This window comes from Aotus nancymaae, unplaced genomic scaffold (genome assembly GCF_030222135.1).
Source record: "Aotus nancymaae isolate 86718 unplaced genomic scaffold, 86718_ANA_hifiasm-v0.15.2.pri h1tg000011l, whole genome shotgun sequence".
In the NCBI taxonomy this organism is placed as follows: Eukaryota; Metazoa; Chordata; class Mammalia; order Primates; family Aotidae; genus Aotus; species Aotus nancymaae.
Window position 1 is genome coordinate 75,651,375 of NW_026988422.1, and position 26,068 is coordinate 75,677,442.

The 26,068-nt window shown below is 49.4% G+C and overlaps 1 protein-coding gene across 2 annotated transcripts in view; it reads left to right on the top strand.

The window, feature by feature from the left end:
* Positions 1–1,456: 1,456 nt before the first annotated feature.
* The window catches only part of SLC24A4 (solute carrier family 24 member 4), a 172,062-nt gene continuing 147,450 nt past the window's right edge, over positions 1,457–26,068 (top strand). For both annotated transcript variants that reach the window (XM_012453138.3, XM_012453139.3), the window contains exons 1-2: positions 1,457–1,586; positions 3,508–3,618. In XM_012453138.3, coding sequence (XP_012308561.1) covers positions 1,457–1,586; positions 3,508–3,618 — 241 coding nt within the window. The remainder of the gene's footprint in view (positions 1,587–3,507; positions 3,619–26,068) is intronic.

Genomic DNA, 26,068 nt, shown 5'->3' on the forward strand with positions numbered 1-26,068 from the left:
AGTCACAGATCTCCTGGGCTGGGGTCCCCTCTACCTGCCTGCACCCGTATCACCCCTCAGCTGCCGTTCCGGAAATTTCCGTCCTGCCCCATTCTGTAAAGCGGTTTACACCAGAGAGCCGACCAGAGAGGAGAAAAGCAAAACCAAACCAGAAAGCCCTGGAAAGCTGTAAGGCTTAGGAACATCAAAAGCTCCACGGTCGGTGTGGGGGGGGGGGGGCCCGCAGATCTCTCTGGTTTCCCTCTCTGCCCCGTCTCCAGCTTTTTTGCACGTCGGTGTCGCGGCCCTGCAGGTCCCCAACAGCCCCGAAAGCCCTGAAGGAACTGGTCCCAGGGGGTCCGGGTGCCTGTTGGCTTGGTGCGAGCCTGTTTGTTAGCTCTGCACGAGCAATTAATCTTCTGCACCTCCTGCCCCGGGTGGAGGCGGGGTGGGGGTGGGAGAGCACTTCGGGTCGCCTCGGGGTTCGGGGAGCCCGGACCGGAGTGACAGTTCTGCAGAAACCCTCGTTCTAAGAGTCCCCAGCGGTGCCATAACCTGTTCCTCTCTGCAGCAGCCTCAGAGGGTAAAGAAAGGGCTCGTTGCAGTTCCGTATGGAAGGAGGGAGAGAAAAAGGGAGAAAGAAGGGGATTATATTGGTCAGTAGTTGGACCTCACGGGGGAAGGGAAGGGTGTACGGGGGAGTGCGCCCTACGGGTGGAGTACACGTGCTGGGAAGGGCGGGGGGTGAGAGGCGGGCAGGAGGGGAGGAGTAGGGAGGCGAGAGCAGCGGGCTGGAGGCGCCACGGCTTCGCAAACGCAGGCGCCCGCAGCCGAGGAGCCGGAGAGAAAGTTCCCGGGGAGAGCTTGCCCCTGGGAGGGCCGACGTCGAGCCTGCTCGCCGCCAGGGTCTCAGGTCCCGCGCGTCCAGCCCACCTTCCCGCTGCGCGCACTCGGCTGCCCGGGCTCGGCTCGCCAGGAAGCAGGGGAGCATCGCCGGTTGGCAGCCGGGGCGGCCGCCGCCAAACTTGGAGGAGGAGGATGCTGAGAGTGGGCGCGGCGGCGCGGGGCGAGGGGGCGCACTGAGTGCTCCCGCAGCGCTGCTGCCAGGGCTGTGGCCGGGCGAGCGGGCGGAGGCGGAGCGGGCAGGTAGCGGCTCCAGCGCCGGGACTGCGCCAGCCCTGCGAGCCCGGGCCGCCAGCGCCACCGTGCCCGCGTCGCCTCCTCGCCACGGAGCCATGGTGCGCGGAGCGCGCACGCCGCGCGCGGGACTCTGAGCTCCGGCCGCGCCGCGCGTCCCCACCATCCCAAGGGGCTCCCCCGCCGACCTCTCCCGCGGGCCATGAGGCTTTGGCCTCGAGCTCCTCGCCTCTGAGCCGCGCACCGCCTGCTCCAGCCCCAGCGCCGCTCGGCCACTGATAGCACTCCGGCCGCTGAAGCTCCCCATCCTCTCCCAGGGACGGCACCCAGGCGCTCCGGGATGGCGTTCCGCGGGACCCTTCGGCCGCTCAAAGTTCGCAGGAGGCGAGAGACGCTGCCGCAGCAAGTTGGCTTCGTGTGCGCGGTGCTGGCCCTTGTGTGCTGTGCGTCCGGTCTCTTCGGCAGCTTGGGTGGGTGCTGGTACGGGCCCCTCTTCCCGGGGAGTTGGGGGCTTTGGCTGGGGAGTCTCGGGGCAGCTCCAAGATGTTTTCCCCTCCTTCCTCGTCAGCGTGGTCCCAAGGGTTCATCCAGTCTCCTCCCCGCCGGGCAGGTAGAGCGCGCCCAGGAGGGCTGATGGACGCTCTGGGCGGTGGCGCCGGTTCCCCTGAGCTGCGCGCGGCCCCTGGGGGCTGAGGACGCGGCTGCCGGTGTGTGTTACTAAGACGAAAGCAAGAACCGCTTCTGTCCCGGGAGTGCGCCCGGAATGGGCAGCGCACCTGCGGGCTGCAGGCATGGATTCTCTTGGTCTGGGGTGGGCAAAACTGAGCGGCCCGCTTTCCTATTCTGCAGAGCCTCAAGGATTGTGCTGTGGGTCCCTGGAAAACCCAGTTTCAGAGGCTGGGAACTGTCACTGTGTGTCGCCTCTGCCCCGATTCAAAGGGGTGCCCTGAGGTGTTCTTCCCAAACCCTAAAAGCGTTGGGGCAGTCTGCCGCGGGGGGTTGCTGCCACGTTTCACCATCGCTTCTCTCAACTCCCCTTAAACCCCATGGAGGGAGAAGGCTGGTGTGTGGAGCCTCGACCCATGCCCCTCCTCCAACAAGAGGAATTTGGGAGTAGTTTAGGCGATACAAATTTCGGGTGGAGTGGGAAGAGAAGGAACTAATCAAAGAAATCTGTTTAGGGGAATATGACCCCGTGTGTAAAGTTCAGGAAACATTCACTTCCCTCATTCAGGAGACATTCACTTCCCTAATCGCTTCATTTTGAGTTGATGCTGTGAAGCTTTTAGTTTCATTTTTTAATGTAAAATAAAATAAAATAAAACAAATGCTGGTGATTTAACGACCAAGACGTGGAGGTAAAGCGGGTGGTAGCTTCTTGAGCAGTTAGAAAGGCCATCAACATCCAGAGACAATTTAGGGTTAAGGTTACGCTGATAGGTAAAAATCAAGTGGACCTTGACATTTTCAAAATCACTGCCTTTTGAAATTTAAACTTTGTGATTTGAAGATGCAGGGTTAAATGGTGGCTCTTTCCAATGAAACCCAGGAAGGTTATTTCGAATACCTTAGTACCTGGTGCTTTGCAATTGGGCAAATCAGGGTTGGGTTATTTTTCCCCCTCAATTACACACCAGAAATAACAACATACCTAGAGGCTCTTAGATGTCAGCATTACAGAAGAGGTATTATTACCCAGTTGCAGCAGTGCACATCGGGAGAAGTAAATGAATACTTTGAAGGTCTTAAATTGAAAATCATTTTTATTTGCTGGATCAGGAATTACCTTTAGGCGTTTAAGTGTGTTTGATTGTGGGCATCCACAAATTCTCTCTTGTTCAGTATGGCCCCTGGACCAGCAGAATCAGCATCACCTGGGAGCTTGTTAGTGCAGAATCCCAGGTCCCACCCCAGACCCGCTGAATCAGAATCTGAATTCTAACAAGATCCCCAGGTGATCCGCGTGCACATTCAAGTGTGAGGCGCGCTGGGCTAGCCTGCATCCACCCTGCCCACCTGCTTCTGACTTACTATTCATTTGTAGTTCCTCCAGGGTAGGGGCCCTCTGAGAGTGTCTTTTGCTGGAAGAACACTTAAAGGGTCACCTATCTAAACCATTCGCTGCACCTGTGAGGTGCTGAGACCACCTCAGTCTTGGCCAAGGTGCTGACCCCTCTGGGACTAGAAACAATGAACTAGATCCAGGAAACAGACCACTGTATGTAAGCAGGTGATATTATACTTCCAGTCATCCTATCAGTCCCGAAAGATGGCTCTGAGTCGGCAAGCAGGGTTGTTGCTGACATAGCTAGATACACAAATGTAAAGTCATTTTGGAAATGCCGCCATCACACTGACCTAATGGCATCTGTGACTTGTTTTCCAATCCAGGGCACAAAACAGCTGCTTCTAGCAAACGTTTCCTGCCAGACACGTGGAGAAATAGAAAGTTGATGGCCCCAGTGAATGGGACACAGACAGCCAAGAACTGCACAGATCCTGGTAAGAAATCAATTTTTCTCCACTCTGTCTACTAAGACATTTGGCCTGACCTGGAGATGGTGCTTATGTGGGCAGTTATGGCCAGAGCTGAGCGAGGTGGCTTATGGACCTGAGTGGGAAAGGTTGGCCATGAGGTGTTGAAAGGTAACAGGAAGACATTCGTCAATGGTGCTGCTAAGCAACTCAGTGCTTGCTTTATCCAGCAACTGAAAAGGTCGCATTCAAGAGTTTAAAATGTTACTTTTTGTTCTCACAGTGTTCTTGAAAGCTAAGTATTTATTTTCCCCGCTCTCTGGATTTTGTTTGTTGCTTGAGATGCCTCTGTTTTCTTTCCCTTTTGCTCATTGTAGTCATTACCGGAGCTCTCACAGTGGCAGATCCAGCTGCTGTGGCAATAGTGCTTTGAGATGGCCCACCCGGGTCTGAGCATGCGTGGGCAGCTGCAGGGGTGGGACGTGCTGGGGTGCTGTGGCCATTTCTCTCCAATAGGAGTCTGCAGGGTATCATTCAGTCCTGGAGACTTATTCTGCTTGCCCTGTTTTGATGTTCTTCTTCAGACTTTTCTTAGGGGTCTGAGGCAGTAGAGACCCAGAGGTGACATCTTGTCTGTTCTCCTGCCACAAGCAGGCTTTGCTTCAATGAGTGAAGAAGATTCTCAGGAGGAGAGAGCGTACGGGTGGAGAGCAGAACTCACAGCCACTGCCCAGACCACAGGCTGGGCACTTCTACGCTGGAGCTCTGGCTGCAGCCCTTAAGATCTTTGTGAGGAGGATCTGGGGGATGATACATTCATAAGCTCTTAGGGAACTGTGAGGGTTAATATAGATGGCATTGCCACTGGGTTGCTGGGCAGATCACATCATCTTTTTGGATCTCTGTTTTCTCACCTGTAAATGGGCAGAATAGTTGCCCGTTGCAGGGTTGTTGGGAGGAACTGGGAAGGTTTTGTTTGGGACTGGGTATAAAAGAGGATAGAGCTCCAGGGCAAAGGAGCAGGGTTGGATGGCAGTCCCCATGTGTTTGATGGTCATACTCTATGAGGCAAGTCTCATCCCCATTTTACAGGTCAGGAAAGATTTAGGGAGAAGGCACAAGTTGCTCAAAGTCACACAACTCATAAGAGGTGAGGCTGGCTTGAGAACCTAGGCCTGTGTAACTTCGATTGGTTCCCTGTGCTTAGGAGGGGGAGGCCTCCTGTCAAAGTTTTCATACTGTTTTTTACACCATCAGCTTCCCTGCCCTCAGATGCCTTCTGAGAAGTCCGCCGGGAGGGACATGGTGGTGGACAAGTGCAGGCTTGCAGAGAAGGGCTGGGATTCCCTTGGACCCTGGGTGATTCCACCTGTCCAGGTGATCTAGCAGGCGGGGGTGCTCATCCTGTCATTCCCTCCCCCAGGGTGTCTCCTCTCATCAGCCAGGCTGGTGGACATGTGGGCCGACTGACAAATGGCAAGGGTCATTGGCGCCACACTAAAAACGTGCATGAGGCCAAGGATGGTTAATGCTGGGGGCTGTTCCCACCCATTCCGGGCACCAGAAATGCTGGAATTGGCACCATCCCCATGGGAAAACTTTGCTACTCTGGATAAAGAATCTAGGGTTTGGGAATGTTTAGCTGGTTTCAAGCTTACTGGTGCCCTCATCTTGGGCTGGTCATGCCCTCCTCTGGTGACTTCTGTCGCACATAGCCTGAGTATGTTGGCTTACACAGGGACCCCTTTCTTATGATAGAGTCCTCCTATGCCCCATTATGGGCCCTGTGTCTGTCTTCAGCTGTCTGATTAAAAATCATTCAATTGATGAATAAAGCATCTGTTCTATTCGACAGGAAGGCCTTACCTTTTCCCTTTTGTGGAGAGGGAAGTGGAGGGAACTTGGTAGTATCTTTAAAAATAGTTAACTTTTGCATTATGCTTTATATTGACTATTTCCAGAATACAGCCTGAATCATAGAAAGGACTCCATAAATATTGGTCAAATGATGGAATGAAAGTGCATTTTGATGTATCACACTTTTTTTTTTTTTTTTTTGAGATGAAGGCTTGCTCTGTCACTCAAGCTGGAGTGCAGTGGCACAATATCTGCTCACTGCAATCTCCACCTCCCAGGTTCAAGCGATTCTCTGGCCTAAGCCTCCTGAGTAGCTGGGACTACAGGCACGTGCCACCATGCCCAGCTAATTTTTGTATTTTCAGTAGAGATGGAGTTTCACTGTGTTAGCCAGGCTGGTCTCAAACTCCTGACCTCGTGATCTGCCAGCCTCAGCCTTCCAAAGTGTTGGGATTACAGGCATGAGCCACCATGCCCAGTCTGTATCACACATTTTAATCCTGATCTTTTTTTTTTCCAAGACAAGATACACGAAGCTCAGAAGTGTGGTGGCTTCCTAAGATCTCTTGGGGAGCTGGAACATACTGGGACCACCTGGCTCCAGATGCCAGGCTTCTCCCTAGCCCTGCATAGCCCCCAGCTCTCCTCTCAGGCTAGGTGGGGGCTGTGGCCAGCCTTCCCTTCCAGAATCTTCCTCCCTGTCCTATGGGAATCTCTGCCCCCTTTTCATTTCACAAGTCTATATAGCAAGCACCTGCTGGTGTGTGGCCAGCTCTGTTGTGGACACGTAGTGGGGAGTATAAGGTGCAAACTCCTGTCATTGAGTAACTTAGAGTAGAGAGAACAAGATCTCAACACAGGGGAAGCTAGGTGACATTGGGGGACTCCAGAGGCTCCTCAGTGAGCAACCCTGCAGGAGGCACTGCAGGTGCCCAGAGGAGGATGAGCTGGCCCAGTGTCTTTCAGAAATCTCCCAGTGGTTTCTGTGTAGCCTGGGGGACTAGATGAGGCAGGCCATTTAGAGTTGCCATGACAGAGCTGGCTTTAGCAGAAATGGAAATTGAGTGGCTCAGTAACTGGCGGTGTGAGACCAAAGGTTACAAGGTATCCATGGCTCTGTTTCTCCCTCTCTGGGCTCACTTATCTTCTAGCATGGGAAGGTAGTTACCACTGACCCAACCTTATGTCCTCCCAGACTCAAATATGCTGAGGCTGAGCAGCTTCTGCAGAAGCCAGGAAGTTCTGTTGGCTTGGGTTGGCTTGGGCTGCATGACCACCCTTGCAGATTGATCTGGTCAAGGGAATGCTGGTCCCAGGACTGGCTTAGACCTTGGTCACAGGCCCCGCCTCTGGAGGGAGGGGACTGAAGCTGCCGCGCCTCAGTCCCACCAGAACTCCACCTGGGAGTCCGTATGAGGTTGGGTACCCGGGGAGCAAATACTCAATTCTTACGCCTCTTCCCCCTGGGTTCCCATCCTGGGGCTTGTTGGGATAATGAAGGCTGGATTAGAGCTTCAAGTGAGAGTTTCAGGGGTGTGACAGGCAGTACCATCTGATGGCTGCCTCCCTTCTGTACAGTTGGTGGGGTTTCCTCATAAAGAATTGCAGGGCGTTTTGCATCCTCTTCAGGTTCAGCTTTAGGCTCGCCTCCATGAATTGGAGGATGCCTCATCCAGCAGAGCTTTCAGGGATGTTGGAAGATGGAGCTTTAAAGACTCCCTCTCGTGCTGAGGCATCCCTTAGATTGCATGTCCCGCAAACATTAGCTCACATCTCCATAAGAACCTCCAGTGTGTGTCTTTATCACCTGTGCCTTCTCATGCTCATCTTTACCTGTGAGAGGAATAACTTTGTTTTCCAAAAACATGAATGGGACCCTGCTCTAGTCTTTCCTGAAGACTCTACATGGAAAACGGACTCTGCCTGGGTTGTATCCACAGATCTTGGTGGTAGCGTTTTGATCTCATTATTGGTGTTTCAGCATAAGCACCTGGTCACCACCCCTCCCTTCCCTTCCCCCTTTATTACTCTGTGTTTTTTGTTTGTTTTTGTCACTCTGTCACCCAGGCTGGAACACAGTGGTGTGATCATGGCTCATGGCAGCCTCTACCACCCTGGCTCAAGTGCTTCTCCTGCCCTAGCCTCCCGAGAAGCTGGGACCACAGGCTATTTTTTTTTCTATTTTTTTGTAGAGGCAGGGTTTTGCCATGTGGCCCAGGGTGGTCTCAAACTCCTCTGCTCAAGTAATCCTTCTGCCTCCACCTCCCAAAGTGCTGGGACTACAGGCTTGAGCCACCATGTCCTGCTCCCTATGTTGTTTTTTATGTTTTTATGACATATATCACTATCTACCATAACTCACTTCATTGCTATGTATCTACCCTTGAGGGCTACCTCTTCTATGGCCAGAAGAGCAGTTCTTAATGCTGGCTGCATATTTAGATCACCTCAAGAGCTTTATAGGAATATTCTAAAATGCCCAGGCCCCACTCCCAGAGTGTCTGATTTCATTGGTTTGGGGGAGGGCCCAGGAATCAATACTTTTTAAGAGCTCTCCAGGCAATTTCAGGATGAAGCCAGAGGTGGTTCTCGCTGGGCTGGAGACCCACTGCACAGCACAGGGGCATCACCTGGGAGCTTGTCAGGAATGCAGAGTCTTGGGCCCCCTGAATCAGAAGTGGCATCCTGAAGAGACACCCAGGTGGCTCTCTGAGCTAGAGCACTGCTGGACACTTGGGAGGATGTTGAACAAAAGCAATTCAAATAAAAATGTGAAAGTTAACACTTGTTTAATGGAGCCATTTTCCTAAAAACTATTTTTTTTTAATATAGGAAAGCTTTAACAAAATCCGCTTTATTTTTGCTCAATGTTATCTATGGGAAATTTATAATTAATTTTTCCCTAGAGATCTGAAGGCAAAACATGGGCCTCTAGACCTTAAATGTTTATTTTCATGGCCTGTGCAGAGCAAGCACTGAAAAAGGGAAGTAGGTCTCTCCATGACACGTGTATGAAGTAGGAACAAGTGGCAGTGACTCTGAGTTCCTTGAGGGCTCTCAGCTCAGGCTGCTTTAGCAAAATATCATAGGATCGCTCAAACAACAAGCATTTCTTTCTCATGGTTGTGGAGGCTGGCAAATCCAAGGTCAAGGGGTCTGGTGAGGACTCTCTACTCGGCTTGCAGATGGCCACCTTCTCGCCGTGCTCAGAGTGGCAGAGAGAGACAGCACACAGTCTCTGTCCCCTTACAAGAGTGCTAATCCCATCATGGGGGCCATACCCTCATGACCTCTTCTAACCCTAATTAACTCCCCAAAGCCCGACCTCCAAATACCATCATATTGGGAGTTAAGGCTTCAAACTGTGAATTTGTGGGGAACTCAAACATTCGGTCTGTATAAGGAATCAGTGAGTTTCCATGCATCACCTGGAATATTCGAAGACAGCTGAGAATGGACCTGGCGCGTCTCAATCTTGGCCTGTAAGTGAGAGACGCCAGGGGGACTTGAAAAGCACCGATGCCTGGGCCCAGCCCCAACCTGCAAAACCAGAAGCCGTGACAGATGCGTTCTGTGGCTGACTTTTGGAGTATCTGGGAACCATACTCTTTCTGTCCAGATCTTCCAGGATGGGCTCCTGCTTGTCATTGCTGCTTTCACAGGCTTTCCCTGGCCACTCAGTCCAAAGACAGCCCTCGCTGGCTGTCTTGGCTTCTTGTTTTAGTTCCTTGCGGGAGCTAATTCTTAATTAATTTTTAAAAAATGAGACAGGGTCTCACTGTGTCACTCAGGCTGGAGTGCAGTGGTACGATCTCGGTTTACTACAGCCTCGACCTCCCAGGCTCAAGTCATCCGCCCACCTCAGCCTCCCAAATAGGTGGGAGTATAGGCACACACCACCATGCCTGGCTAATTTTTGTATTTTTAGTAGAGACGGGGTTTTGCCATGTTACCCAGGCTGGTTTCAAACTCCTAAGCTCCAGCAATACATCTGCCTTGGCTTCCCAAAATGCCAGGATTACAGGAGTGAGCTGCCACACATGGCCACAGGCACTAATTCTATCCATTATCGTATTATCTGCTTTCCCTAACTAGACTATAAAGGGGGAAAGCCTTGTTTGCATTTTAAAACCATAGTATGTGCCTCACTTTTTCCATCTGTAAAATGAGGGTGATAATTACTGCTGCTATTAACTCTTGAACAAACCTGGGTCACTTACATGTGGATTTTTTTCTGTCTCTGCCACCCCTGAGACAGCAAGCCCAACCCCTCCTTTCTCCTCTCAACATGAAGATGAGGAGGATGAAGACCATTAGATGATCTGCTTCCACTTACTGAATATATTTTCTCTTCCTTGTGATTTTCTTAATAAAAATTTTCCTCTAGCTTACTCTGTTGTAAGGATACAGTGTGTAATACATGTGACATATATAATGTGTGTTAAACGGGCCAGATGTGGTGGCTCACACCTGTAATCCCAGCACTTTGAGCGGCTGAGGCAGGTGGATCACTTGAGGTCAGGAGTTCAAGAACAGGCTGGCCAACATGTTGAAACCCCATTTCTACTAAAAATACAAAAAAATTAGCTGGACATTGGCTGGGCACAGTGGCTCCTGCCTGTAATCCCAGCACTTTGGGAGGTCAAGGTGGGCGGATCACAAGGCCAAGAGATCAAGACCATCCTGGCCAACATGGTGAAACCCTGTTTCTTCTAAAAATACAAAAATTAGCTGGGCATGGTGGTGCGCGCCTGTAGTCCCAGCTACTCAGAAGGCTGAGGCAGGAGAATTGCTTGAATCCAGGAGGCGGAGGTTACAGTGAGCCGAGATCGCGCCATTGCACTCCAGCCTGGGTAACGAGCGAAACTCCATCTCAAAAAAAAAAAAAAAAAAATTAGCTGGGCATGGTGGTGGGTACCTGCAGTCCCAGCTATGAAAAAAATCAAACAAATTTGTTTTCCAGAAGAGAAAAGAATAAGTGTGTGGCAAGATGTTTACTTGTTAACTTGCCCTCAGAAAATTTAACTGACAAATAGTTTTTCAGTACTTACCATACACAGGCATTGTATCATCTTTGGGGTAAGCAGATGAAAAAGTGATAACAAAGAGAGAAGCTAGCGTCTGAGCATGTATTCTGGGCCAGACACTGTTTTAAGTGCTCGTAGGTATTTAGATTCATTTTGTTCCAACAATCCTCTGAAGTGGAGTTCTAGTTGACCCTTGAACAAATCAGGCATTATTGGTGCCAATTCCCCTCTCAGTTGAAAATCTATTAAGATGTATAATTTTTTTTTTCTTTTTTTATCCCAGGCAGCATTGAAGGAAATGTATAACTTTTTTTAGACAGGATCTCACTCTGTTTCCCAGGATCTCAAATGCTCCCCACGATGCCCAGCTAATTTTTTAATTATTTGAGAGACAGGGTCTCCCTGCGTTGCCCTGGGCTGAAGTAATCCTCCTACCTTAGCTTCCTAAAGTTCTGGGATCACAGGCATGAGTCACTGTTCCTGGCCTGTGTATAACTTTTTTTTTCTTTTGAGACGGAATCTCTGTCACCAGGCTGGAGTACAGTGGCACGATCTCGGCTCACTGCAACCTCCACCTCCTGGGTTCAAGCGATTCTCCTGCCTCAGCCTCCCGAGAAGCTGGGATGACAGGTGCCCACCACCACACCTGGCTAATTTTTGTATTTTTAGTAGAGATGGGGATTTTGCCATGTTGGCCAGGCTGATCTCGAACTCCTGGCTTCAAACGATTTTCCCTCTTTGGCCTCCCAAAGTGCTGGGATTACAGGCATGAGCCACCATGCCCGGCCCCACTCCTGAGCCTGAATAAGTGGTTCATTCTCCACTATGTGACCCTTGTTGGTTTGAGTTTCCAACGTCCTATACCCCATGTTAAAAAAGAAGAGATGGAGAGGGGCTTGATTTCCCCTGTTGTGGGAGGGATTTAAATCCTCCTTTAGAATTTGCTTTGTTGTGCTTAGTTTTCCTTCTTCCAAATACATCTGAGATGCCTGAGCTGTGTGTCACAGAAGATAGGCCGGGAGAAGTGGGCTGATGCAGGGTGCTAAGGAGGGTCTGAAGAGAAAGGTGCTTCGTAGCATTTCAAGGGAGCAGAAGAGACAGATGCAGGCACTAGATGGAGAATCTTCTGTGGTTAGCTTGGTTCTGATCCAACCTTACTTTTTATTCTGTACCAGGCTGGTGTAAAGGAGGTCTGGTGGGGGTGGGACCCTGGGCACAGGAGCTGGCACTATGGCTGGGCTAGGAGGAGATGAGATCACTAAGCAGATGCCCTCAGGGGTGGGCCTCTGTAGACGCCCCTGTGCAGGGAGCAGAGGTGGAGAAAGCATGAGAAATCAAGAGAAGGACGAGGGGCCCAGAGCTGCAAAAAGGACATCCGGACAAGTGGGTGGGGAGGTGCAGTGGCACTGGCGCCAAGAAGTGTCTGGATTCTGAGCAAACGTCTATTGGAGTGATGCTTCAGTGGGCTTGGGAGACAAGTCACACATCAAATTTTAAAGTCTTTACGTAAAAGCAAATTTTGAATTAGAAAAGCCAGAATTGAATTTACTGCGGGCAGGGAGATCACAGTTGCATTCCTTTCCCAGACAGCAGGGGCAGGATTTCCAGCCTGGAGAGGGCCTTTCCTGAGATGGGCAACCCCTGGAGGGCTGGGCAGCTTCTTGGGGGAAACTGTCACCAACCATATTGGACAGCCACAGACTGGAACAGCTCCCAGTCTGATTACAAACAAAGGCTGAGGAAGATGGCAGCTGTCCTCACTGTGCCCACTCATGCCTAGTGGGATGTTATATAGTGGATCAGTGGCTTGGGAGCTGAAGGTCTGAGTTCCAGTATCGGTTGTTCCCAGATCCTGCCTGCTGGAATCTAGTGGTTGTTCTCTCTCCCTCTCTCTTTCTTAACAAAAGGAAGCTGCACTGGGTAAGTACAAAGGTTTTCAGCAGCCAGAAAAGGCTCCTTCCTGTCCGCCTGTCTTGGAGATGGTAGTTGGACGTGGCAAAGGCAGATGTGAGGGTCTGAGTCCCAGCTCACCCCTTACTGGCCATGTGACTCCGGACAAGTTACATAATCTCTCTGAGCATCAGGATTTCTCTTTTGTAAAATGAGGATAGCAGCTCTTCCTACCTGTCTCACAGTGCTGCTGTGTTACACCACATGCCATATGGAAGTATTTGAACCATACAGAGCCCGTGGTAGCTGCCATGGTCATCGTCGTCATCATCATCGTCATCATTGCTAAATCCAAGGTGCTCTGTGTTGGGTGCTATTCTAAGCACTTTTCAGGTGTTACTTGCTTCTCATAACAACTCTGAAGGCAGGTGCTGTCCTGTTTGCTGATGAAGTAAAAGAAACCCGAACCAGTCTAAGTCACTCAGAAACTAAAAGCAGGGCCAGTGGTGTGTGTTGTTTTTAATTAATAGCTTTATTTTTAGAACAGTTGTAGGTTTACAGAAAAATTGAGCAGGAAAGACAGAGTTCTTATGTTACCTCTCCATCCTCACAGTTTCCCCTACTTTTGATACCTTGTATTACAATGTATTGTAATGTATTACAATTATTGATACCTCATTACAATGATGAGTCAATGCTGATACATTGTTGTTAACTATGTCCACCGTTTACATTAGGGCTTCTTCCTTGTGTGGTAAGTGCCATGGATTTTTTTTTTTGAGATGGAGTTTCACCCTTGTTGCCCAGGCTGAAGTGCAATGGCATGATCTTGGCTCACTGCAACCTCTGCCTCCTGGGTTCAAGCAATTCTCCTGCCTTAAACTCCCAAGTAGCTGGGATTACAGGCATGTGCCACTACGCCCAGCTAATTTTTGTTTTTGTTGTTTTTTTTTAAGTAGAGACTAAAGACAAAGGTTTCACCTTGTTGGTCAGGCTGGTCTCGAACTCCTGACCTCAGGTGATCTGCCTGCCTCAGCCTCCCAAAGTGCTGGGATTACAGGCATGAGCCACCATGCCTTGCCCTCATGCCATGGGTTTTGATAGATGTATGATGTCACATCTGCCATTATGGTATCATACAGAATAGTTTTACTACCCCCAAAATCCTCTGTGGAGCAAGATTTTTAATTCAGGAGGTCTGAATTGTAATTCCTATATTCTTATTCATAATTATTAATAAATGGGGTAGAAAAAGACAAACTAGAGATCAGAACTTCTGTAGCAGATTCCAGCCTGTCACTGCCCATCTGAGAAACGGAGAATGCCCTGTCCACTGTAGCAGCAAACACCTGTGTGGACCATGCTTCTTGGTATGTTTCTAATACCAATTTGTTTGCAATCAGAAGTTTTTTTGCCCTCATCCAAATGATCAGGGCTATCTGCTAGCTATCTCTCCTCTTTGCTGGGCCATCTGCTGCCCCCGACTTGCAGATTCTCCGCTGCTGATGCAGCGTGGCCTACCGCAATCTAGAGAGCGCCCACTCGGCTTCCTCTTAAATTCTGAGGAACGCTCCTGCCTGAGTTAAAAGTGGAAATTATAAAGCATTGCCTTGTGTTGCCTTGGGTGAAAGAGATCCAGCCGTTCGATGCAACAGAAAAGTTGAATGCTTGAAAAGGGATTTTTTAAAATTTAACATTGTCCATTAGTGAAGAGGCCTTTGGAACATGGCATTTTACTAAAAAGGAACACAAATAAATGTGCCGGAATAATTTACTGCTCCTTCTGAAAAAGCAGTGGATGTCCCCCTTGGGAAAGGAACAGAGGTCACTGCGTAGCTGAGAACAAAAGAGCTCCCTGCCCAGGGGGTCTTCCCATTGGCGATGGGAACGCATGGCTGCCTGGTTTCTGGTCTTACAGCTCCTTTGGTAATTCAGCACAGTGCATGGCTCCAGCCCTGAGTCTCCTAGTAATTGCCCAAGAAATTAAATGGGCAGTGTGTGCTTCTTAAATGTCCACACACCCTGTACTATACCAGGCTCTGAAGCTGCAAGGGACCCTCCCTACTGTCAGGGAGCACGGGGAAGACAGGCCAGGGCTCAAAAACCAGACCAAGCCACCTGCTGCAAATACCACAGTGTGGGATCTCCCTAGGGAGGGTGCCACAGAGGAGAGTGTGGTGGTTCAGGGCAAGGGTGCCCTCCCTGGAGCAGATGATGTCTGAGCCTGGCCTCGAAGGGTAGGTGGAGGCTGTGGAAGGATATGTAGGCAGACAGCACTGTGCACCTGAAACCGCTCCTTGAGAAATCGCAGCATCATCTACTGTACCTGGAGGAACACTTGCTAGCAACCACTGTGTCTTGCTCATTGGCTGTCTGAGGGGAAGGAGAAAACAAACGCCTCCTAAGATTACCAGGCACAATAGTAAGTAATTAGGCTTTGGGGATTTATCAAGGAGTCAGTGCTCAACTAGGGCTACGGCTGGATCAGATTACTTGGATTTTTTTTTAAAGCATGGGGAGGGGGTGGTGGTGATGCCTGGGAGATGCCAGCTACCTGCACTGGCCCAGGAGGAAGTTGGCAAAGTGGTTCTCAATAATCCACAGTTGGGGCAGTCTCCCCAGTTCACAGGCTCTGCTTGGCTCAGTATTAGCCTATGGCAGATTACAATGATAAAAATGTAGGTGTTTGCCATTCTTTCCCTTCTTGCCTTTGAGCTCCTTGAGGGCAGGGACTATGTCCTCTTTGTCCTTGGCTCTAGAGGTGAAACCAGAGTCAGACATAGACTCAGCTTACAGCGAAAGGTGACTGGATGGACAGAGTCCTTCATCATACCCATCAGGGAGCTGTGCTCCCACAGAAGTGGCAACTCTTTCCCTGGCTGGCCCCTGTAGCCTGTCAGTGCCTTGGGGAAGATGAGGACAGCCAGAAGGAGTTAAGTGTTAGAGCTCAAAGAACATGGACCCTGGAGCTAAACCATCTGGTTTCCAATTCTGCCACTGCCCTTGCTATATCTCTGTGACCTTGAGCAGGTGATTTTGCCTTTTAACCCAAGGAAAGGGGCAGAGTAGGTTCCATTCACTGATGTATCTGCCTGGCACTCAATAAGAGTGTGTGTGCGTGCAAGTGCTGGCACACACGTATGTGCTCCTGGAGGTCAGATGGCATCATTATCTCAGGGTTATGAGCACTGACTTGTGTTAATCTCCGTAAAGTGCTTACAGGAGTGCCTGGCATGAGACAGCACTATACAAGTTTTTTTGCAGCTGCAATTACCTCTTAAAGAGGACTGAAATTGAAGTATAACTTCACAGTATAGATTTTTGGAGCCGCCCTCTGATAAAGGCTGGAGGCTGAATTTTACAAGTTCAGCATTTGCTTCATTTGGAGTTGAAGTTAAAAACAAATATCTGAGCTTATATTTGCTTGTTATTAATTCCTTGAGAACAAGAAGCTGTTGACCCTTCACGTGGCTGACACCAAGAGATGACCCAGATTACGTGGGGCACGGTGGTACTCAGCGTGTTTGTTCTAGATCTCGTCCTTTCTGTCGGTGATGTGGGACCTGGTCAATGAGAGCTGGAATTTGGAGAGTCTGAATTCTGGCCCTGACGCAGCCTGATTTCCTACACGTTATTCTGCCTATCTGAGCCTTAATTCCTGTCTGTGAAATGGGTGTAATGATGATGTGGTTTGCCCTACAGGTTTTTAAGGATGAAGTGCCAAGCGCTATGCAAATATGATTACTGTTGTTTGCATGACTGTAATAGATGCTTAACCCTTTGGAGACATCCCCCCCCTTTTTTTTTTTGAGACAGTCTCACTCTGTCATTTGGACTGGAGTGCAGTGGCGAGATCTCAGCTCACTGCAACCTCCACCTCCTGGGTTCAATCGATTCTCCTGCCTCAGCCTCCTGAGTAGCTAGGATTATAGGCACGTGCCACCCACCCAGCTAATTTTTGTATTTTTAGTAGAGATGGGGTTTCGTTATGTTGGTCAGGCTGGTTTCGAACTCCTGACCTCATGATCCACCCACCTTGGCCTCCCACAGTGCTGGGATTACAGGTGTGAGCCACCATGCCTGGCCTAAGACATCCCTTCTTTGTGAAATAGAGGACATCAGTTATTTGGGGCTTTCAGAATTGATCTATAAAATCATGAACAGGATTTGGTGAAAGCATGGTGCTTGGCTAACGTGGTTGATGCAGTGTCTGCCTAGAATAGGAAGAGGAAGACCATTCCGGATCCCCACATCAGCCCCAACATACCAGCTCATATGACCCCACTGTTGGTTTATCTTATTTCAGACTACCAATGTCTGACTTTGGATTCCATTGTACATGGCAAGTTCAGAGATGGCTGGGCAGATCCCACAACAGCTTGTTCAGCTCTGAACCTAAGATAGCTGTTTATTAAAATAACCACATTTATGAAAAACATCACCCTACTTAAGAGGCCTATTGGGGGCAGTTTCCCTGACCTCAGGTAGAAAGCCATCCTTGTGTTTAGCATATGGCAGATTGCAGTGATAAAAATGTAGATATTTGCCACTCTTTCCCTTCTTGCTTTTGAGCTTCTTGAGAGTAGGGACTATGTCCTCTTTGTCCTTGGCTTAGAGATGAGACCAGAAGTCAGACGTAGACTCGGCTTACAGCGAACGGTGACTGGATAGACAGAGTCCCTCCTTGTAGCCGCTCTCGCCGCGAAAGTGGCTACTCTCTCCCTGGCTGGCCTCTCTAGCCTGTCGGTGCCTTGGGGAAGATGAGGACATTCAGAAGGAGTTAAGTGTTTCAGCTCAAAGATTGAGTTGCTAGATGCATGTTGATTGAGCAACTCTGTCTGCTGGTCCCATGGGGAAACTGAAACTATCCTAGAGGTGGACCCGGCCTCCAGGGAGCTTCCATTTGAGTTGACAGGATAGGAATCCACAATATTAACATGAAATATGACAGGGGAGTGCTCAGGGCTGCGATCATGGTGGTAAGTAGAGGAGGGATGAGTGAAGCCCCCAATGTCAAAATCAAAGAGGGCGTCCCAGCAAAGGTGACACTGAAGATGGGAAAGTGTGGCTGCTGAAGGCCAACAGTGGAGTAGACACTTGGGTAGCAGCATTCTAAGTGCTTTGCACACATCACCTCCTTGATCCTTGTGACAGTCCTGAGGGTAGATGGCAGTGGTGTGTTATTATTATCATCCCCATTTTATAAAAGATGAGTAAGGCACAGAGAGGTTCAATACTTTGTCCACGGTCTCCTAGCTCAGAATTGGCAGTGTGAGGATCTGAACTTGGGCAGCCTGGCTCCGGAGCCTGTGCTCTTTGTCGGGGAAGGTGAAGGGTCCCCCTGGCTGAGGAAATGGTTGGTACAGGTATGGGTGGCGAATCATCCTGCAGCATACTTTGGAACCAAGAGCCTTAAATACCCAAAGGCCTTCATGTTCTGTTGTGGGGTTTGGGAGCCAGAGATGGTTTCCGAGCAGTTCTGGGTTTAACGAAGTTAGATCTGCTGGCAACATGGGGAATAACTGAAATGGAGATAATCTGAAAGTCCTTAGCATTATGCTTAGTCACCTTTTTAGGGCAAAAGAAAATGAAGATAGGGAGAATAATGAGAAGTTATGGCAAAGAGATTTAGGCAGAAGTGATAGTCTCAGTTAGGGTGTCAAGGAATAGGTTGAGAGAGGCCGGATCTGCAGGTCTTAGCAGATGCTGGAGGTGCAAGATGGCAGGTGGGGGTCATCAACCCTGATTGCAGATGCAGATAAACGGCATCCTCATTTTCCAAGATGGGAGCATGAACAGCACTTTTTCCTTCCTTTGATTTAGACCCCTCTACAGGATGCTAGTCTAAGAAGAGCCATGTAGTGTAAGGACAGTGGCTGGCTTATATTCCAAATTCTGTGTCCCAAACTATGCACCCAGCAAGTACTCACTGGGTACCTGTAGGTGGGGCACTGGTGAGGCTGGGACAAAGGAGAGAAATCCCTGTCCTCATTGAACCCACATGTTAGAGGACAAGGTAGACCCGTAATCACTGCATGTGACCTGGGGTGACACGCACCCATGCCCGGCATGGCTGGAAGGCTTCACAAAGCATGCAGCATGTGAGCTGTGCTTTGATGCAAGAGGGTATTTGCTGGACAGATGGGGAGGGTGGGACGTTTCTGGCAGTGGACTCGGTGATTGCAGAAATAGGGTAGTGAGAGAAAACGTGACCAAATCAAGGGCAAGAGAGATGTTTTCAGCTGGCCTCACAGGGTTCAGGTCCTTGGGTGTGGTGGCTCCCCAGGCTGGGTCATGCCAAGCCCTGTGTGTGCCGCTGCAGGAGGCTGGGCTTTACTTTGTCTCGTGAGGTTTTAAGAGTAGGAAAGTTTCCTCTCCTCACCCTAGGAACTGCTTACCTTTTCACCTCTGGGCACCTGGAGCCAAGGGATGGCAAGGGTGTGGCGTTCACCATTAGAAGCACAACCAAGAGGGGGCACCGATCCCCCTAATTCTGTGCTCTCTCCACTCATGACCTCACACATTGGGACACCCAATTTATTTCATTTTTTTAGCTCAGTAGGGCTTAATCCTAGCAGGATTTTGCCGAGGCCCCAAAGCAGATGCATTTGTTAGAAGCCACATTGGAGGTGTGCAAACAAAATGACAGGGAGAGCTGACGAAATGTAGGGCACTGCATATAACATGCGAAAGGAGAGGGCTGGGGGCTTTCTCAGGCGGACAGCCAGCTCTCAGAGTCATCCTGGTTTCCTTTTCCGTCTCTCCGCGCCTCCTCGGATGAGTATGCAGAGGGGCTGGCTAGTGCTCATCCCAAAAGAGGGTGCATCATGCCACACAGGCAGCAGGCAGAGTCGCAGCGGCCCCGCCTCCTTTGGTGGCCTGGTGGCCCTTGTGTCTTGCCTTGTTAGTAGATGAACACCTGGCAGGGAGAGGCCACTGGCACCTTCTGTGAAATGCCTCTGGTTGCTGAATAAGCTGTCCTCATGAAGGTTGCTGACCTTGCCTGACCATGGGGGCGTGAACAACACTCTGAGCGGGTGCTCAGGGAAGGCAGGACATGCTGATTGGCCAGCGGTAATTGAGAACAGGACATGAGTGTCACCGCCCCGAAAGGCCTTCAGCCTGGAGAAGCCCAGTGCCCAGAAAGAGGTGGAAACTCCCCAGAGACCCACAGGAGTGTTGATAAAGGCGATTAACAGAGTAGATAGAATGACTTATAAACAAAGATCAGAGCAGCTAAGTGGTTCTGGCTTATTAGGTAAGCGTCGGCAAAGAGAGCTGGTGAACAAGAGCACCTGCGACAGTGTTGCAGCGGCTCACGTGGCTGCAGGGGCTGCACCTGGAGAACTGTCAGACTCGGGAGAAGAATCATCCACGGGCAGCTCGCCTCCCCTAAAGTGATGCCTACAGGAAGCCTTTGCCTCAAACAGTCTCCCCAGGAAAATGGGAGGAAATTCCATCCCCTGGGATGTTTCAGTTAGACGGGGCCATGTGCTGGAGGGTTTATTAGAGACCATTCTCTGTTGGCAGCAGAACAGGATAGCTGTGTCATTCCATCTTTTCACTCTAATTTCCAAGTGATTCTTCTCTGGGCCTCAGAGGGGGCAAGTCTTGGAAAGAATTGCTTTGAAATCCCTTTGATCATTTAAACCTTGCTTGTTTTCTCCTTAGCCAGCAAAGATTCTGATATAGCCCTGTGTGAAAAGTGACTCAATGACTTGTGGGCTTTGGGTGACCCATATGTGGAGGAGGAGGGAAGGCAAGGTGGGGAAGCTGGTACCTAATTTGCAGACCACACACATGGGGAGGATATTGCTGCCGCTTCCACAGCCCCCGAGCCCCAAGCTCATCACCAATGCTGAGAATCACATGATGAAGTCAGAGGGGTCTCAGAAGGGGTCCAAGAGATCCCGGAGGAGATCCTGGAGGAAAGCAGTGTGTGTTGTAGCTCAGAGCCATGCCTCTCCATCTTTTATGAGCACATGATCACCTGGGGACCTAGTTAAAATGAAAATGAAGGAAGTCTGAGGTGGGGCTGTAGGGGTCTCCATTTCTGACATGCTCCCAGGTTCTTCTTTTTGTCCCCCTTTTTTTGAGATGGACTTTTGCTCTTGTTGCCCAGGCTGGAGTGCAATGGCACTATCTCGGCTCACTGCAACCTCTGCCTCCCAGGTTCAAGCGATTCTCCTGCCTCAGCCTCCTGAGTAGCTGGGATTACAGGCATGCGCCACCACACCCAGGTAATTTTATATTTTTAGTAGAGATGGGGTTTTGCCATGTTGGCCAGGTTGGTCTTGAACTCCTGACCTCAGGTGATCCACCCATCTCAACCTCCCAAAGTGCTGAAGTTACAGGTGTGAGCCACTGTGCCTGCCCTGGAGGTAATGATAAAACAACAACGAGGATAACAATTTTGATTATTATTATTTTTTTTGAGTTGGAGTCTTGCTCTGTTGCCCAGACTGGAGTGCAGTGGCGCGATCTCGGCTCACTGCAACCTCCACCTCCCAGGTTCAGGCGATTCTCCTGCCTCAGCCTCCTGAGTAGCTGTGATTACAGGCAGGTACTACCACGCCCCACTAATTTTTGTATTTTTAGTAGAGACAGAGTTTCACTAAATTGGTCAGGCTGGTCTCAAACTCGACCTCATGATCTGCCTGCCTCGGCCTTTCAAAGTGCTGGGATTACAGGTGTGAGCCACTGTGCCCATCCACAATTTTGATTCTTGATCACATCCCCCATTTAAAGAGTTGCTGTGACTTTTGAGTGACATTGGTCTCCAGCCACTACACAGGCAGAGGGTAAAGGCTGCTTCTCCCTCTTTTTGGATCAGGCTCCTCCATGCCCATCTTCTTGCAAGCGTTCCCTTGAATTGGGTGTAAAAATCTGTCATAGAGAGTGGTCCATGAAGTAGTGGTGTTTGCCAGTCTGGATTTAGGCGAGTCATTCCAGGGTCCTACAAGGGCGAATTGGTCTCTGGCCTTTGCAGAGCTGTAGGCATTGGGGATGGATACCGGCAAGCTGTTGCCCCATCACACACACCCCTGCGCAACTCCCACCTTTGGCTGTGCAGCCACCTGTCCAAGACAGCTGTCTGCCTGGGAACTCTGCAGCTGCCCCTTCCACTTCTTCCCTGTTTTTGTATATGACAGTGTCAATATTAGCAACAAGTGATGGATGCAACCCTGAAACGACATGGCAGGCCCGATTCCCCATTGTTTGCCTGATAGGGTTTTGCTACAGGTCATCTGTTCATTCACCTCCTTTTCCTCTTCTGTAATCATATCCTAAGAGTTGCCTTTTGGATATAACCTGTGTTGTAAAAGTGTAGTACCCCGATGCCTCTTTCAGGAGTAGCTGGCAGACAAAGGGAGAAGCAGTTTGCAGACTTACCAGAGATTCTCCATCACCCTCCACATGACTCAGTCATGGTTACCTTTGAGTTTAGCTAATCCTTAAAGCCAGATTTTTCCAGCCAGCTTCTCCCCGCCTCCCAGACCGATTGGGCTCTCCATTTGTTCCTCTTCTGCCGCCGCTGGGGTTGAAGTCTGCTCAGGCAAGCTGCTCACTCATTTATTTACTTTTTTTTTTTTTTTTTTTTGAGACAGAGTCTCACTCAGTTGCCCAGGCTGGAGTGCAGTGGAATCATCTCAGCTCACTGCATACTCCGTCTCCCGGGTTCAAGGGATTCTCCTGCCTCAGCCTTCTGAGTAGCTGGGACTACAGGTATTCGCCACTATGCCTGGCTAATTTATATATTTTTAGTACAGGCAAGGTCTCACCATATTGGCCAGGCTGGTCTCGAACTCCTGACCTCAAATGATCCACCTGCCAAAGTGCTGGGATTACAGGTGTGAGCCACCATGTCCAACCAAGGCAGGACTTTTTTGTGATGGCTTATATTATTGTTTGAGTTTACTCAACTTCCAGATTTTCCTTTATAAGTGGGGACGTGACTTGCATTAATAGGATATTAAATCCACTGACTTCAGATATGGACATGTGACTTACTTTGGCCAATGGATGTGAGCAGACACCACTTACATGATGTCTGAGCAGAAGCTTTAAAAGCTGGGCATTTCTGCCAGCTCTTGCCTTTTTCTCTTTCCCATGAGGATGGTATGTTTTAGATGGCACTTCTCCTTCTGTCTGGATTTTAGAATGGAAGACAAGAGAAGCTGTCCCTTCATTGCCAACTAGTGATGCAAATGAGAAACAATGTGTGTTATATGCCACTGATATTTTGGGGATTGTTTGTTACACAGCATGACCTAGTGAAAGCTGACTGATACAGTTTCTCAGTAGCAGGTTAATGTCTGCTCATGTGTAGTCTTAAGTGAAGGGATGTTTGGAAAAGAGGGGGCATCTTGAATCAAATGTTAGCTAGGGAGTTTGCATTTATTATTGAGGCACTTGGAGTTGGGGAGAGTTACTGAGTTGGATTGATATGCTGAGAAGTGTGCTTTGGGAGTATGACTCCAATCTCAGGGCAGAGAATGGAACTGGTCCTGGGGAGGTGTTTGAGGCTGTTTAGAATGTTCAGGCATGAAGGAGGAGGGCTGAGACAGTGAAAGTGAAGAGAGGGTCTGATTTCAGAGACTGGGTTTTGATCAGATTTATGAAGACATGGCAACTGCCTGAAGATGAGTGAGGGAGAGGGGCCATTCTTTTCCGGGGAGGGAGCTTTGTTCCGTTGGGCCCGCCACAAACCAAGAGCAGGACGAGCCCATTGTGCTCCGTCTGGCCGGCTTGCCGAGTGTTTAGGCATGGCCTGTTTCCAAAATGCTGCATTTTACTATGTACAAATGAGATGTCTGGAGAGACACGCCAGGTTTGGGTAGACTTCAGGTTCTCTCTCTGCTTTGAAACCTCCTGAAATTCTGCCACTGTACAAATTGTTGAAGCGTGAAGGTATCACGGCCTGGCTGAGGGGCAGATGGAGTGCCGAGAGGGCCCAGTTAAGGTGCATTGTGCCCCAGCATAAAATTCAGGACAACCCCATGAGAGATGCGGGATCTTTAGCTGGGTGAGGGCTAGATTTGGCCTGCCTTGCTCATCAGCCAGTGGAGTGGCATCTGCCATTCATTCATCATTCATTCAACAAAGTGGCTAAGAGCATAAGCTGTGAAGTTGGACTGCGGAGCTTGAATCCTGGCTCTGCTACTTACTGGCAGCAACCTGGGGCGAGTTACTTATGAACCCTTCTGTGCCTCTGTCTCATTCTCTGCTGCATGCTGATGGCAGCCCTGAGGTGGGTTGTCTTAGGGTTAAATGCATTAACAAAAGCATAGCACTCAGAGGTTGGGTGTGGTGACTCATGTCTGTAATCCCAGCACTTTGGGAGGCCCAGTCTGGGGGATCGCTTGAGGTCAGGAGTTCGAGACCAGCCTGGTCAACATGGTGAAACCATGTCTCTACTAAAAATACAAAAAATTAGCTAGGCATGGTGGCAGGGGTTTCAGTGAGCCAAGATGGTGCCACTGTACTCCAACCTGGGTGACAGAGTGAGCCTCCATCTCAAAAAAAAAAGGCATAGCACTTAAAGCAGGGTTTGCTGCTGAATGAGAGCTGATGTTCTGAGAAGGGGGTGTTCATTGGGCACCCACCCTCTGTATGCCAGGCACTGGGAGTCAGCAGTGAACAAAAGCCCACCACCTCGGTGGAGCCTACGGCTTAGTGGAGCAGTCAGAAAATGTATTTGGAATGAGCAGATGTATCATACCAGGTGTTAAGTATTGTGAGGAAAATAAATAGGGATAAGGAGATAGTGACTGGGATGGCCTTGGGGACCTAAAATCAGGTGTTTGAGAAGGTCTCAGAGTAGACAGGACCACTCAGCAGAAAGGTAAGGGGAAGGTGATGTGGAAGGAGCGTTTCCAGCCAAGCGGGCGGGAAGCGCTGAGACCCTGAGGAGGGCATTGTGCTTGTCTGTCCTGGGAACAGCGAGGAGGCTGCTGTGACTGGGACAGACGGAGCTCATTGAAAGATTTCCTTTTCTTTTTAAGGAAATTGACATGCTCTGCTTTCATGACAAGTTCAGATTTGATAGCAGATGCAGTGCTATAGGAAGCGGTGCAGGAATATGAGAGCCCGTTACTCTCAGACTCTGTGTTTGTTTTGGAGCCTCAGTTTTTCCATCTGTAAACTGGGAATGCTCTTCTCTACCTCTCAGGATGGCCATGGAGAAGGCATGAGGTCACCTGCCCTCAGTCTCTTACGCAAGAGGCATTCAGTAAACACTAATCACCACAGGTCTTGGGAGAGAGTGACCTGAGGGCAAGGATGTAACATGTTGGGATGAGATCTTCGGTCATAAGGTAGAGATAGATCATCGTTGTAACCATCTATTAAACAAATTAAAAAGGCCATATGTTCAAGCCGTTATTTATATTGCAGTAATAACTGCTTGCCGTGGTAGTTTTACTCGTGAAAAGGGAAAATGATGATGACGTCTACGAAACAGTGTTTGGAACTAGAACTGTGGTTCTCAACTTTGGCTGCTCATTAGGGTCACCTGGGCAACTTTAAAAAATGCTGATGATATGCCCCAGACAGACTAAATTGTGATCTCTGGGCGTGGACCCAGTCTGGTGGTTTTAAATTTCCCCCGGTGATCAAATGTGTGGCCATAATTAAAAGAGCACTGAGGTAGGTTGCGTGGGGATGTGGCCTGCCTGGTTCTCGAAGGTTCTGTGTGTGTGTCAGGGTCCCTGATCACTACCCCTGTGCTATGGGGCTGGGGTAAGAATGACCCCAAGAGTCAGTGTTTGGCTCAGCTGCTTCCTTTATAGCCCCTGCTTCTAGTATGGGCCATTTATGCCGCCAAACACAACTTTATCTTTAACCTTCTAAAAAAGTGTCATAAAAAATGAGAATGCTTTACAGTTGACTCTATATTCTTATTTCAAAGAACAGGCTCTTCAGTGGGTTCTGGTCTTAATCTCCTATCTCTTCCTCCTGGGGAGTTAGTGATATGCCTTGGCCAGTGTGGTAAAAGGAATTGTTGTAATACAATCTCGATCCCATTTAGTGCTCCATATTGGCTTGTTTCTTTTTGTACTGGGAGGTGCTGAGCCTTTCAAGGAGCTGAAGACACCAGGAGACTGGTGTGTCAGTTTGTGGCATAAGATCTTACTAATAGTCAAAGGCAGAGTTAAAAGCACTGAAGATTCAAGGCAAAATAACAGTGAGGAAGGGGTGATGCTTTTCATTAGGTAGTGAGATTCTCATTTTCACATTGTTTCCCTTTTGCTTTGGCTGCCAGGAAGCTCAAATGTTTTATGCTCAATTGCTTTAGATTCCCTTAAAATGTTTGCAAAGTCCATTCCCATCTTACTGTTACTTGACTTTCAACCTTTTACTCTGATCTCAAACCTTTTTGGAAGTATTTGGGTTATAAAAATACTTTTAAAGAAAATACTTGTGCCTTGTGCCTAGAAATTTGATTGGAGAAAAGTCATCCTCATCCTATTCCAAAGAACAGTTGAGATGTTAGAGCTTCTTTTGCAACCCCGAAATCCCCGCAGATGATGACCCAGGCCCAGGGAGAAGGACTTGCTCAGGAGGTGAGAGAATTACTAAGGTGCTCCATTTACTCAGTGTGTAAACTCAGCAGGTTTTAACTTCCTTACGTCTCATTTCCCTGTTTATGACATGGTGATGATCTGAGCTTTGCAGATTCTTTGTGTGGATTGGGTGAGCGC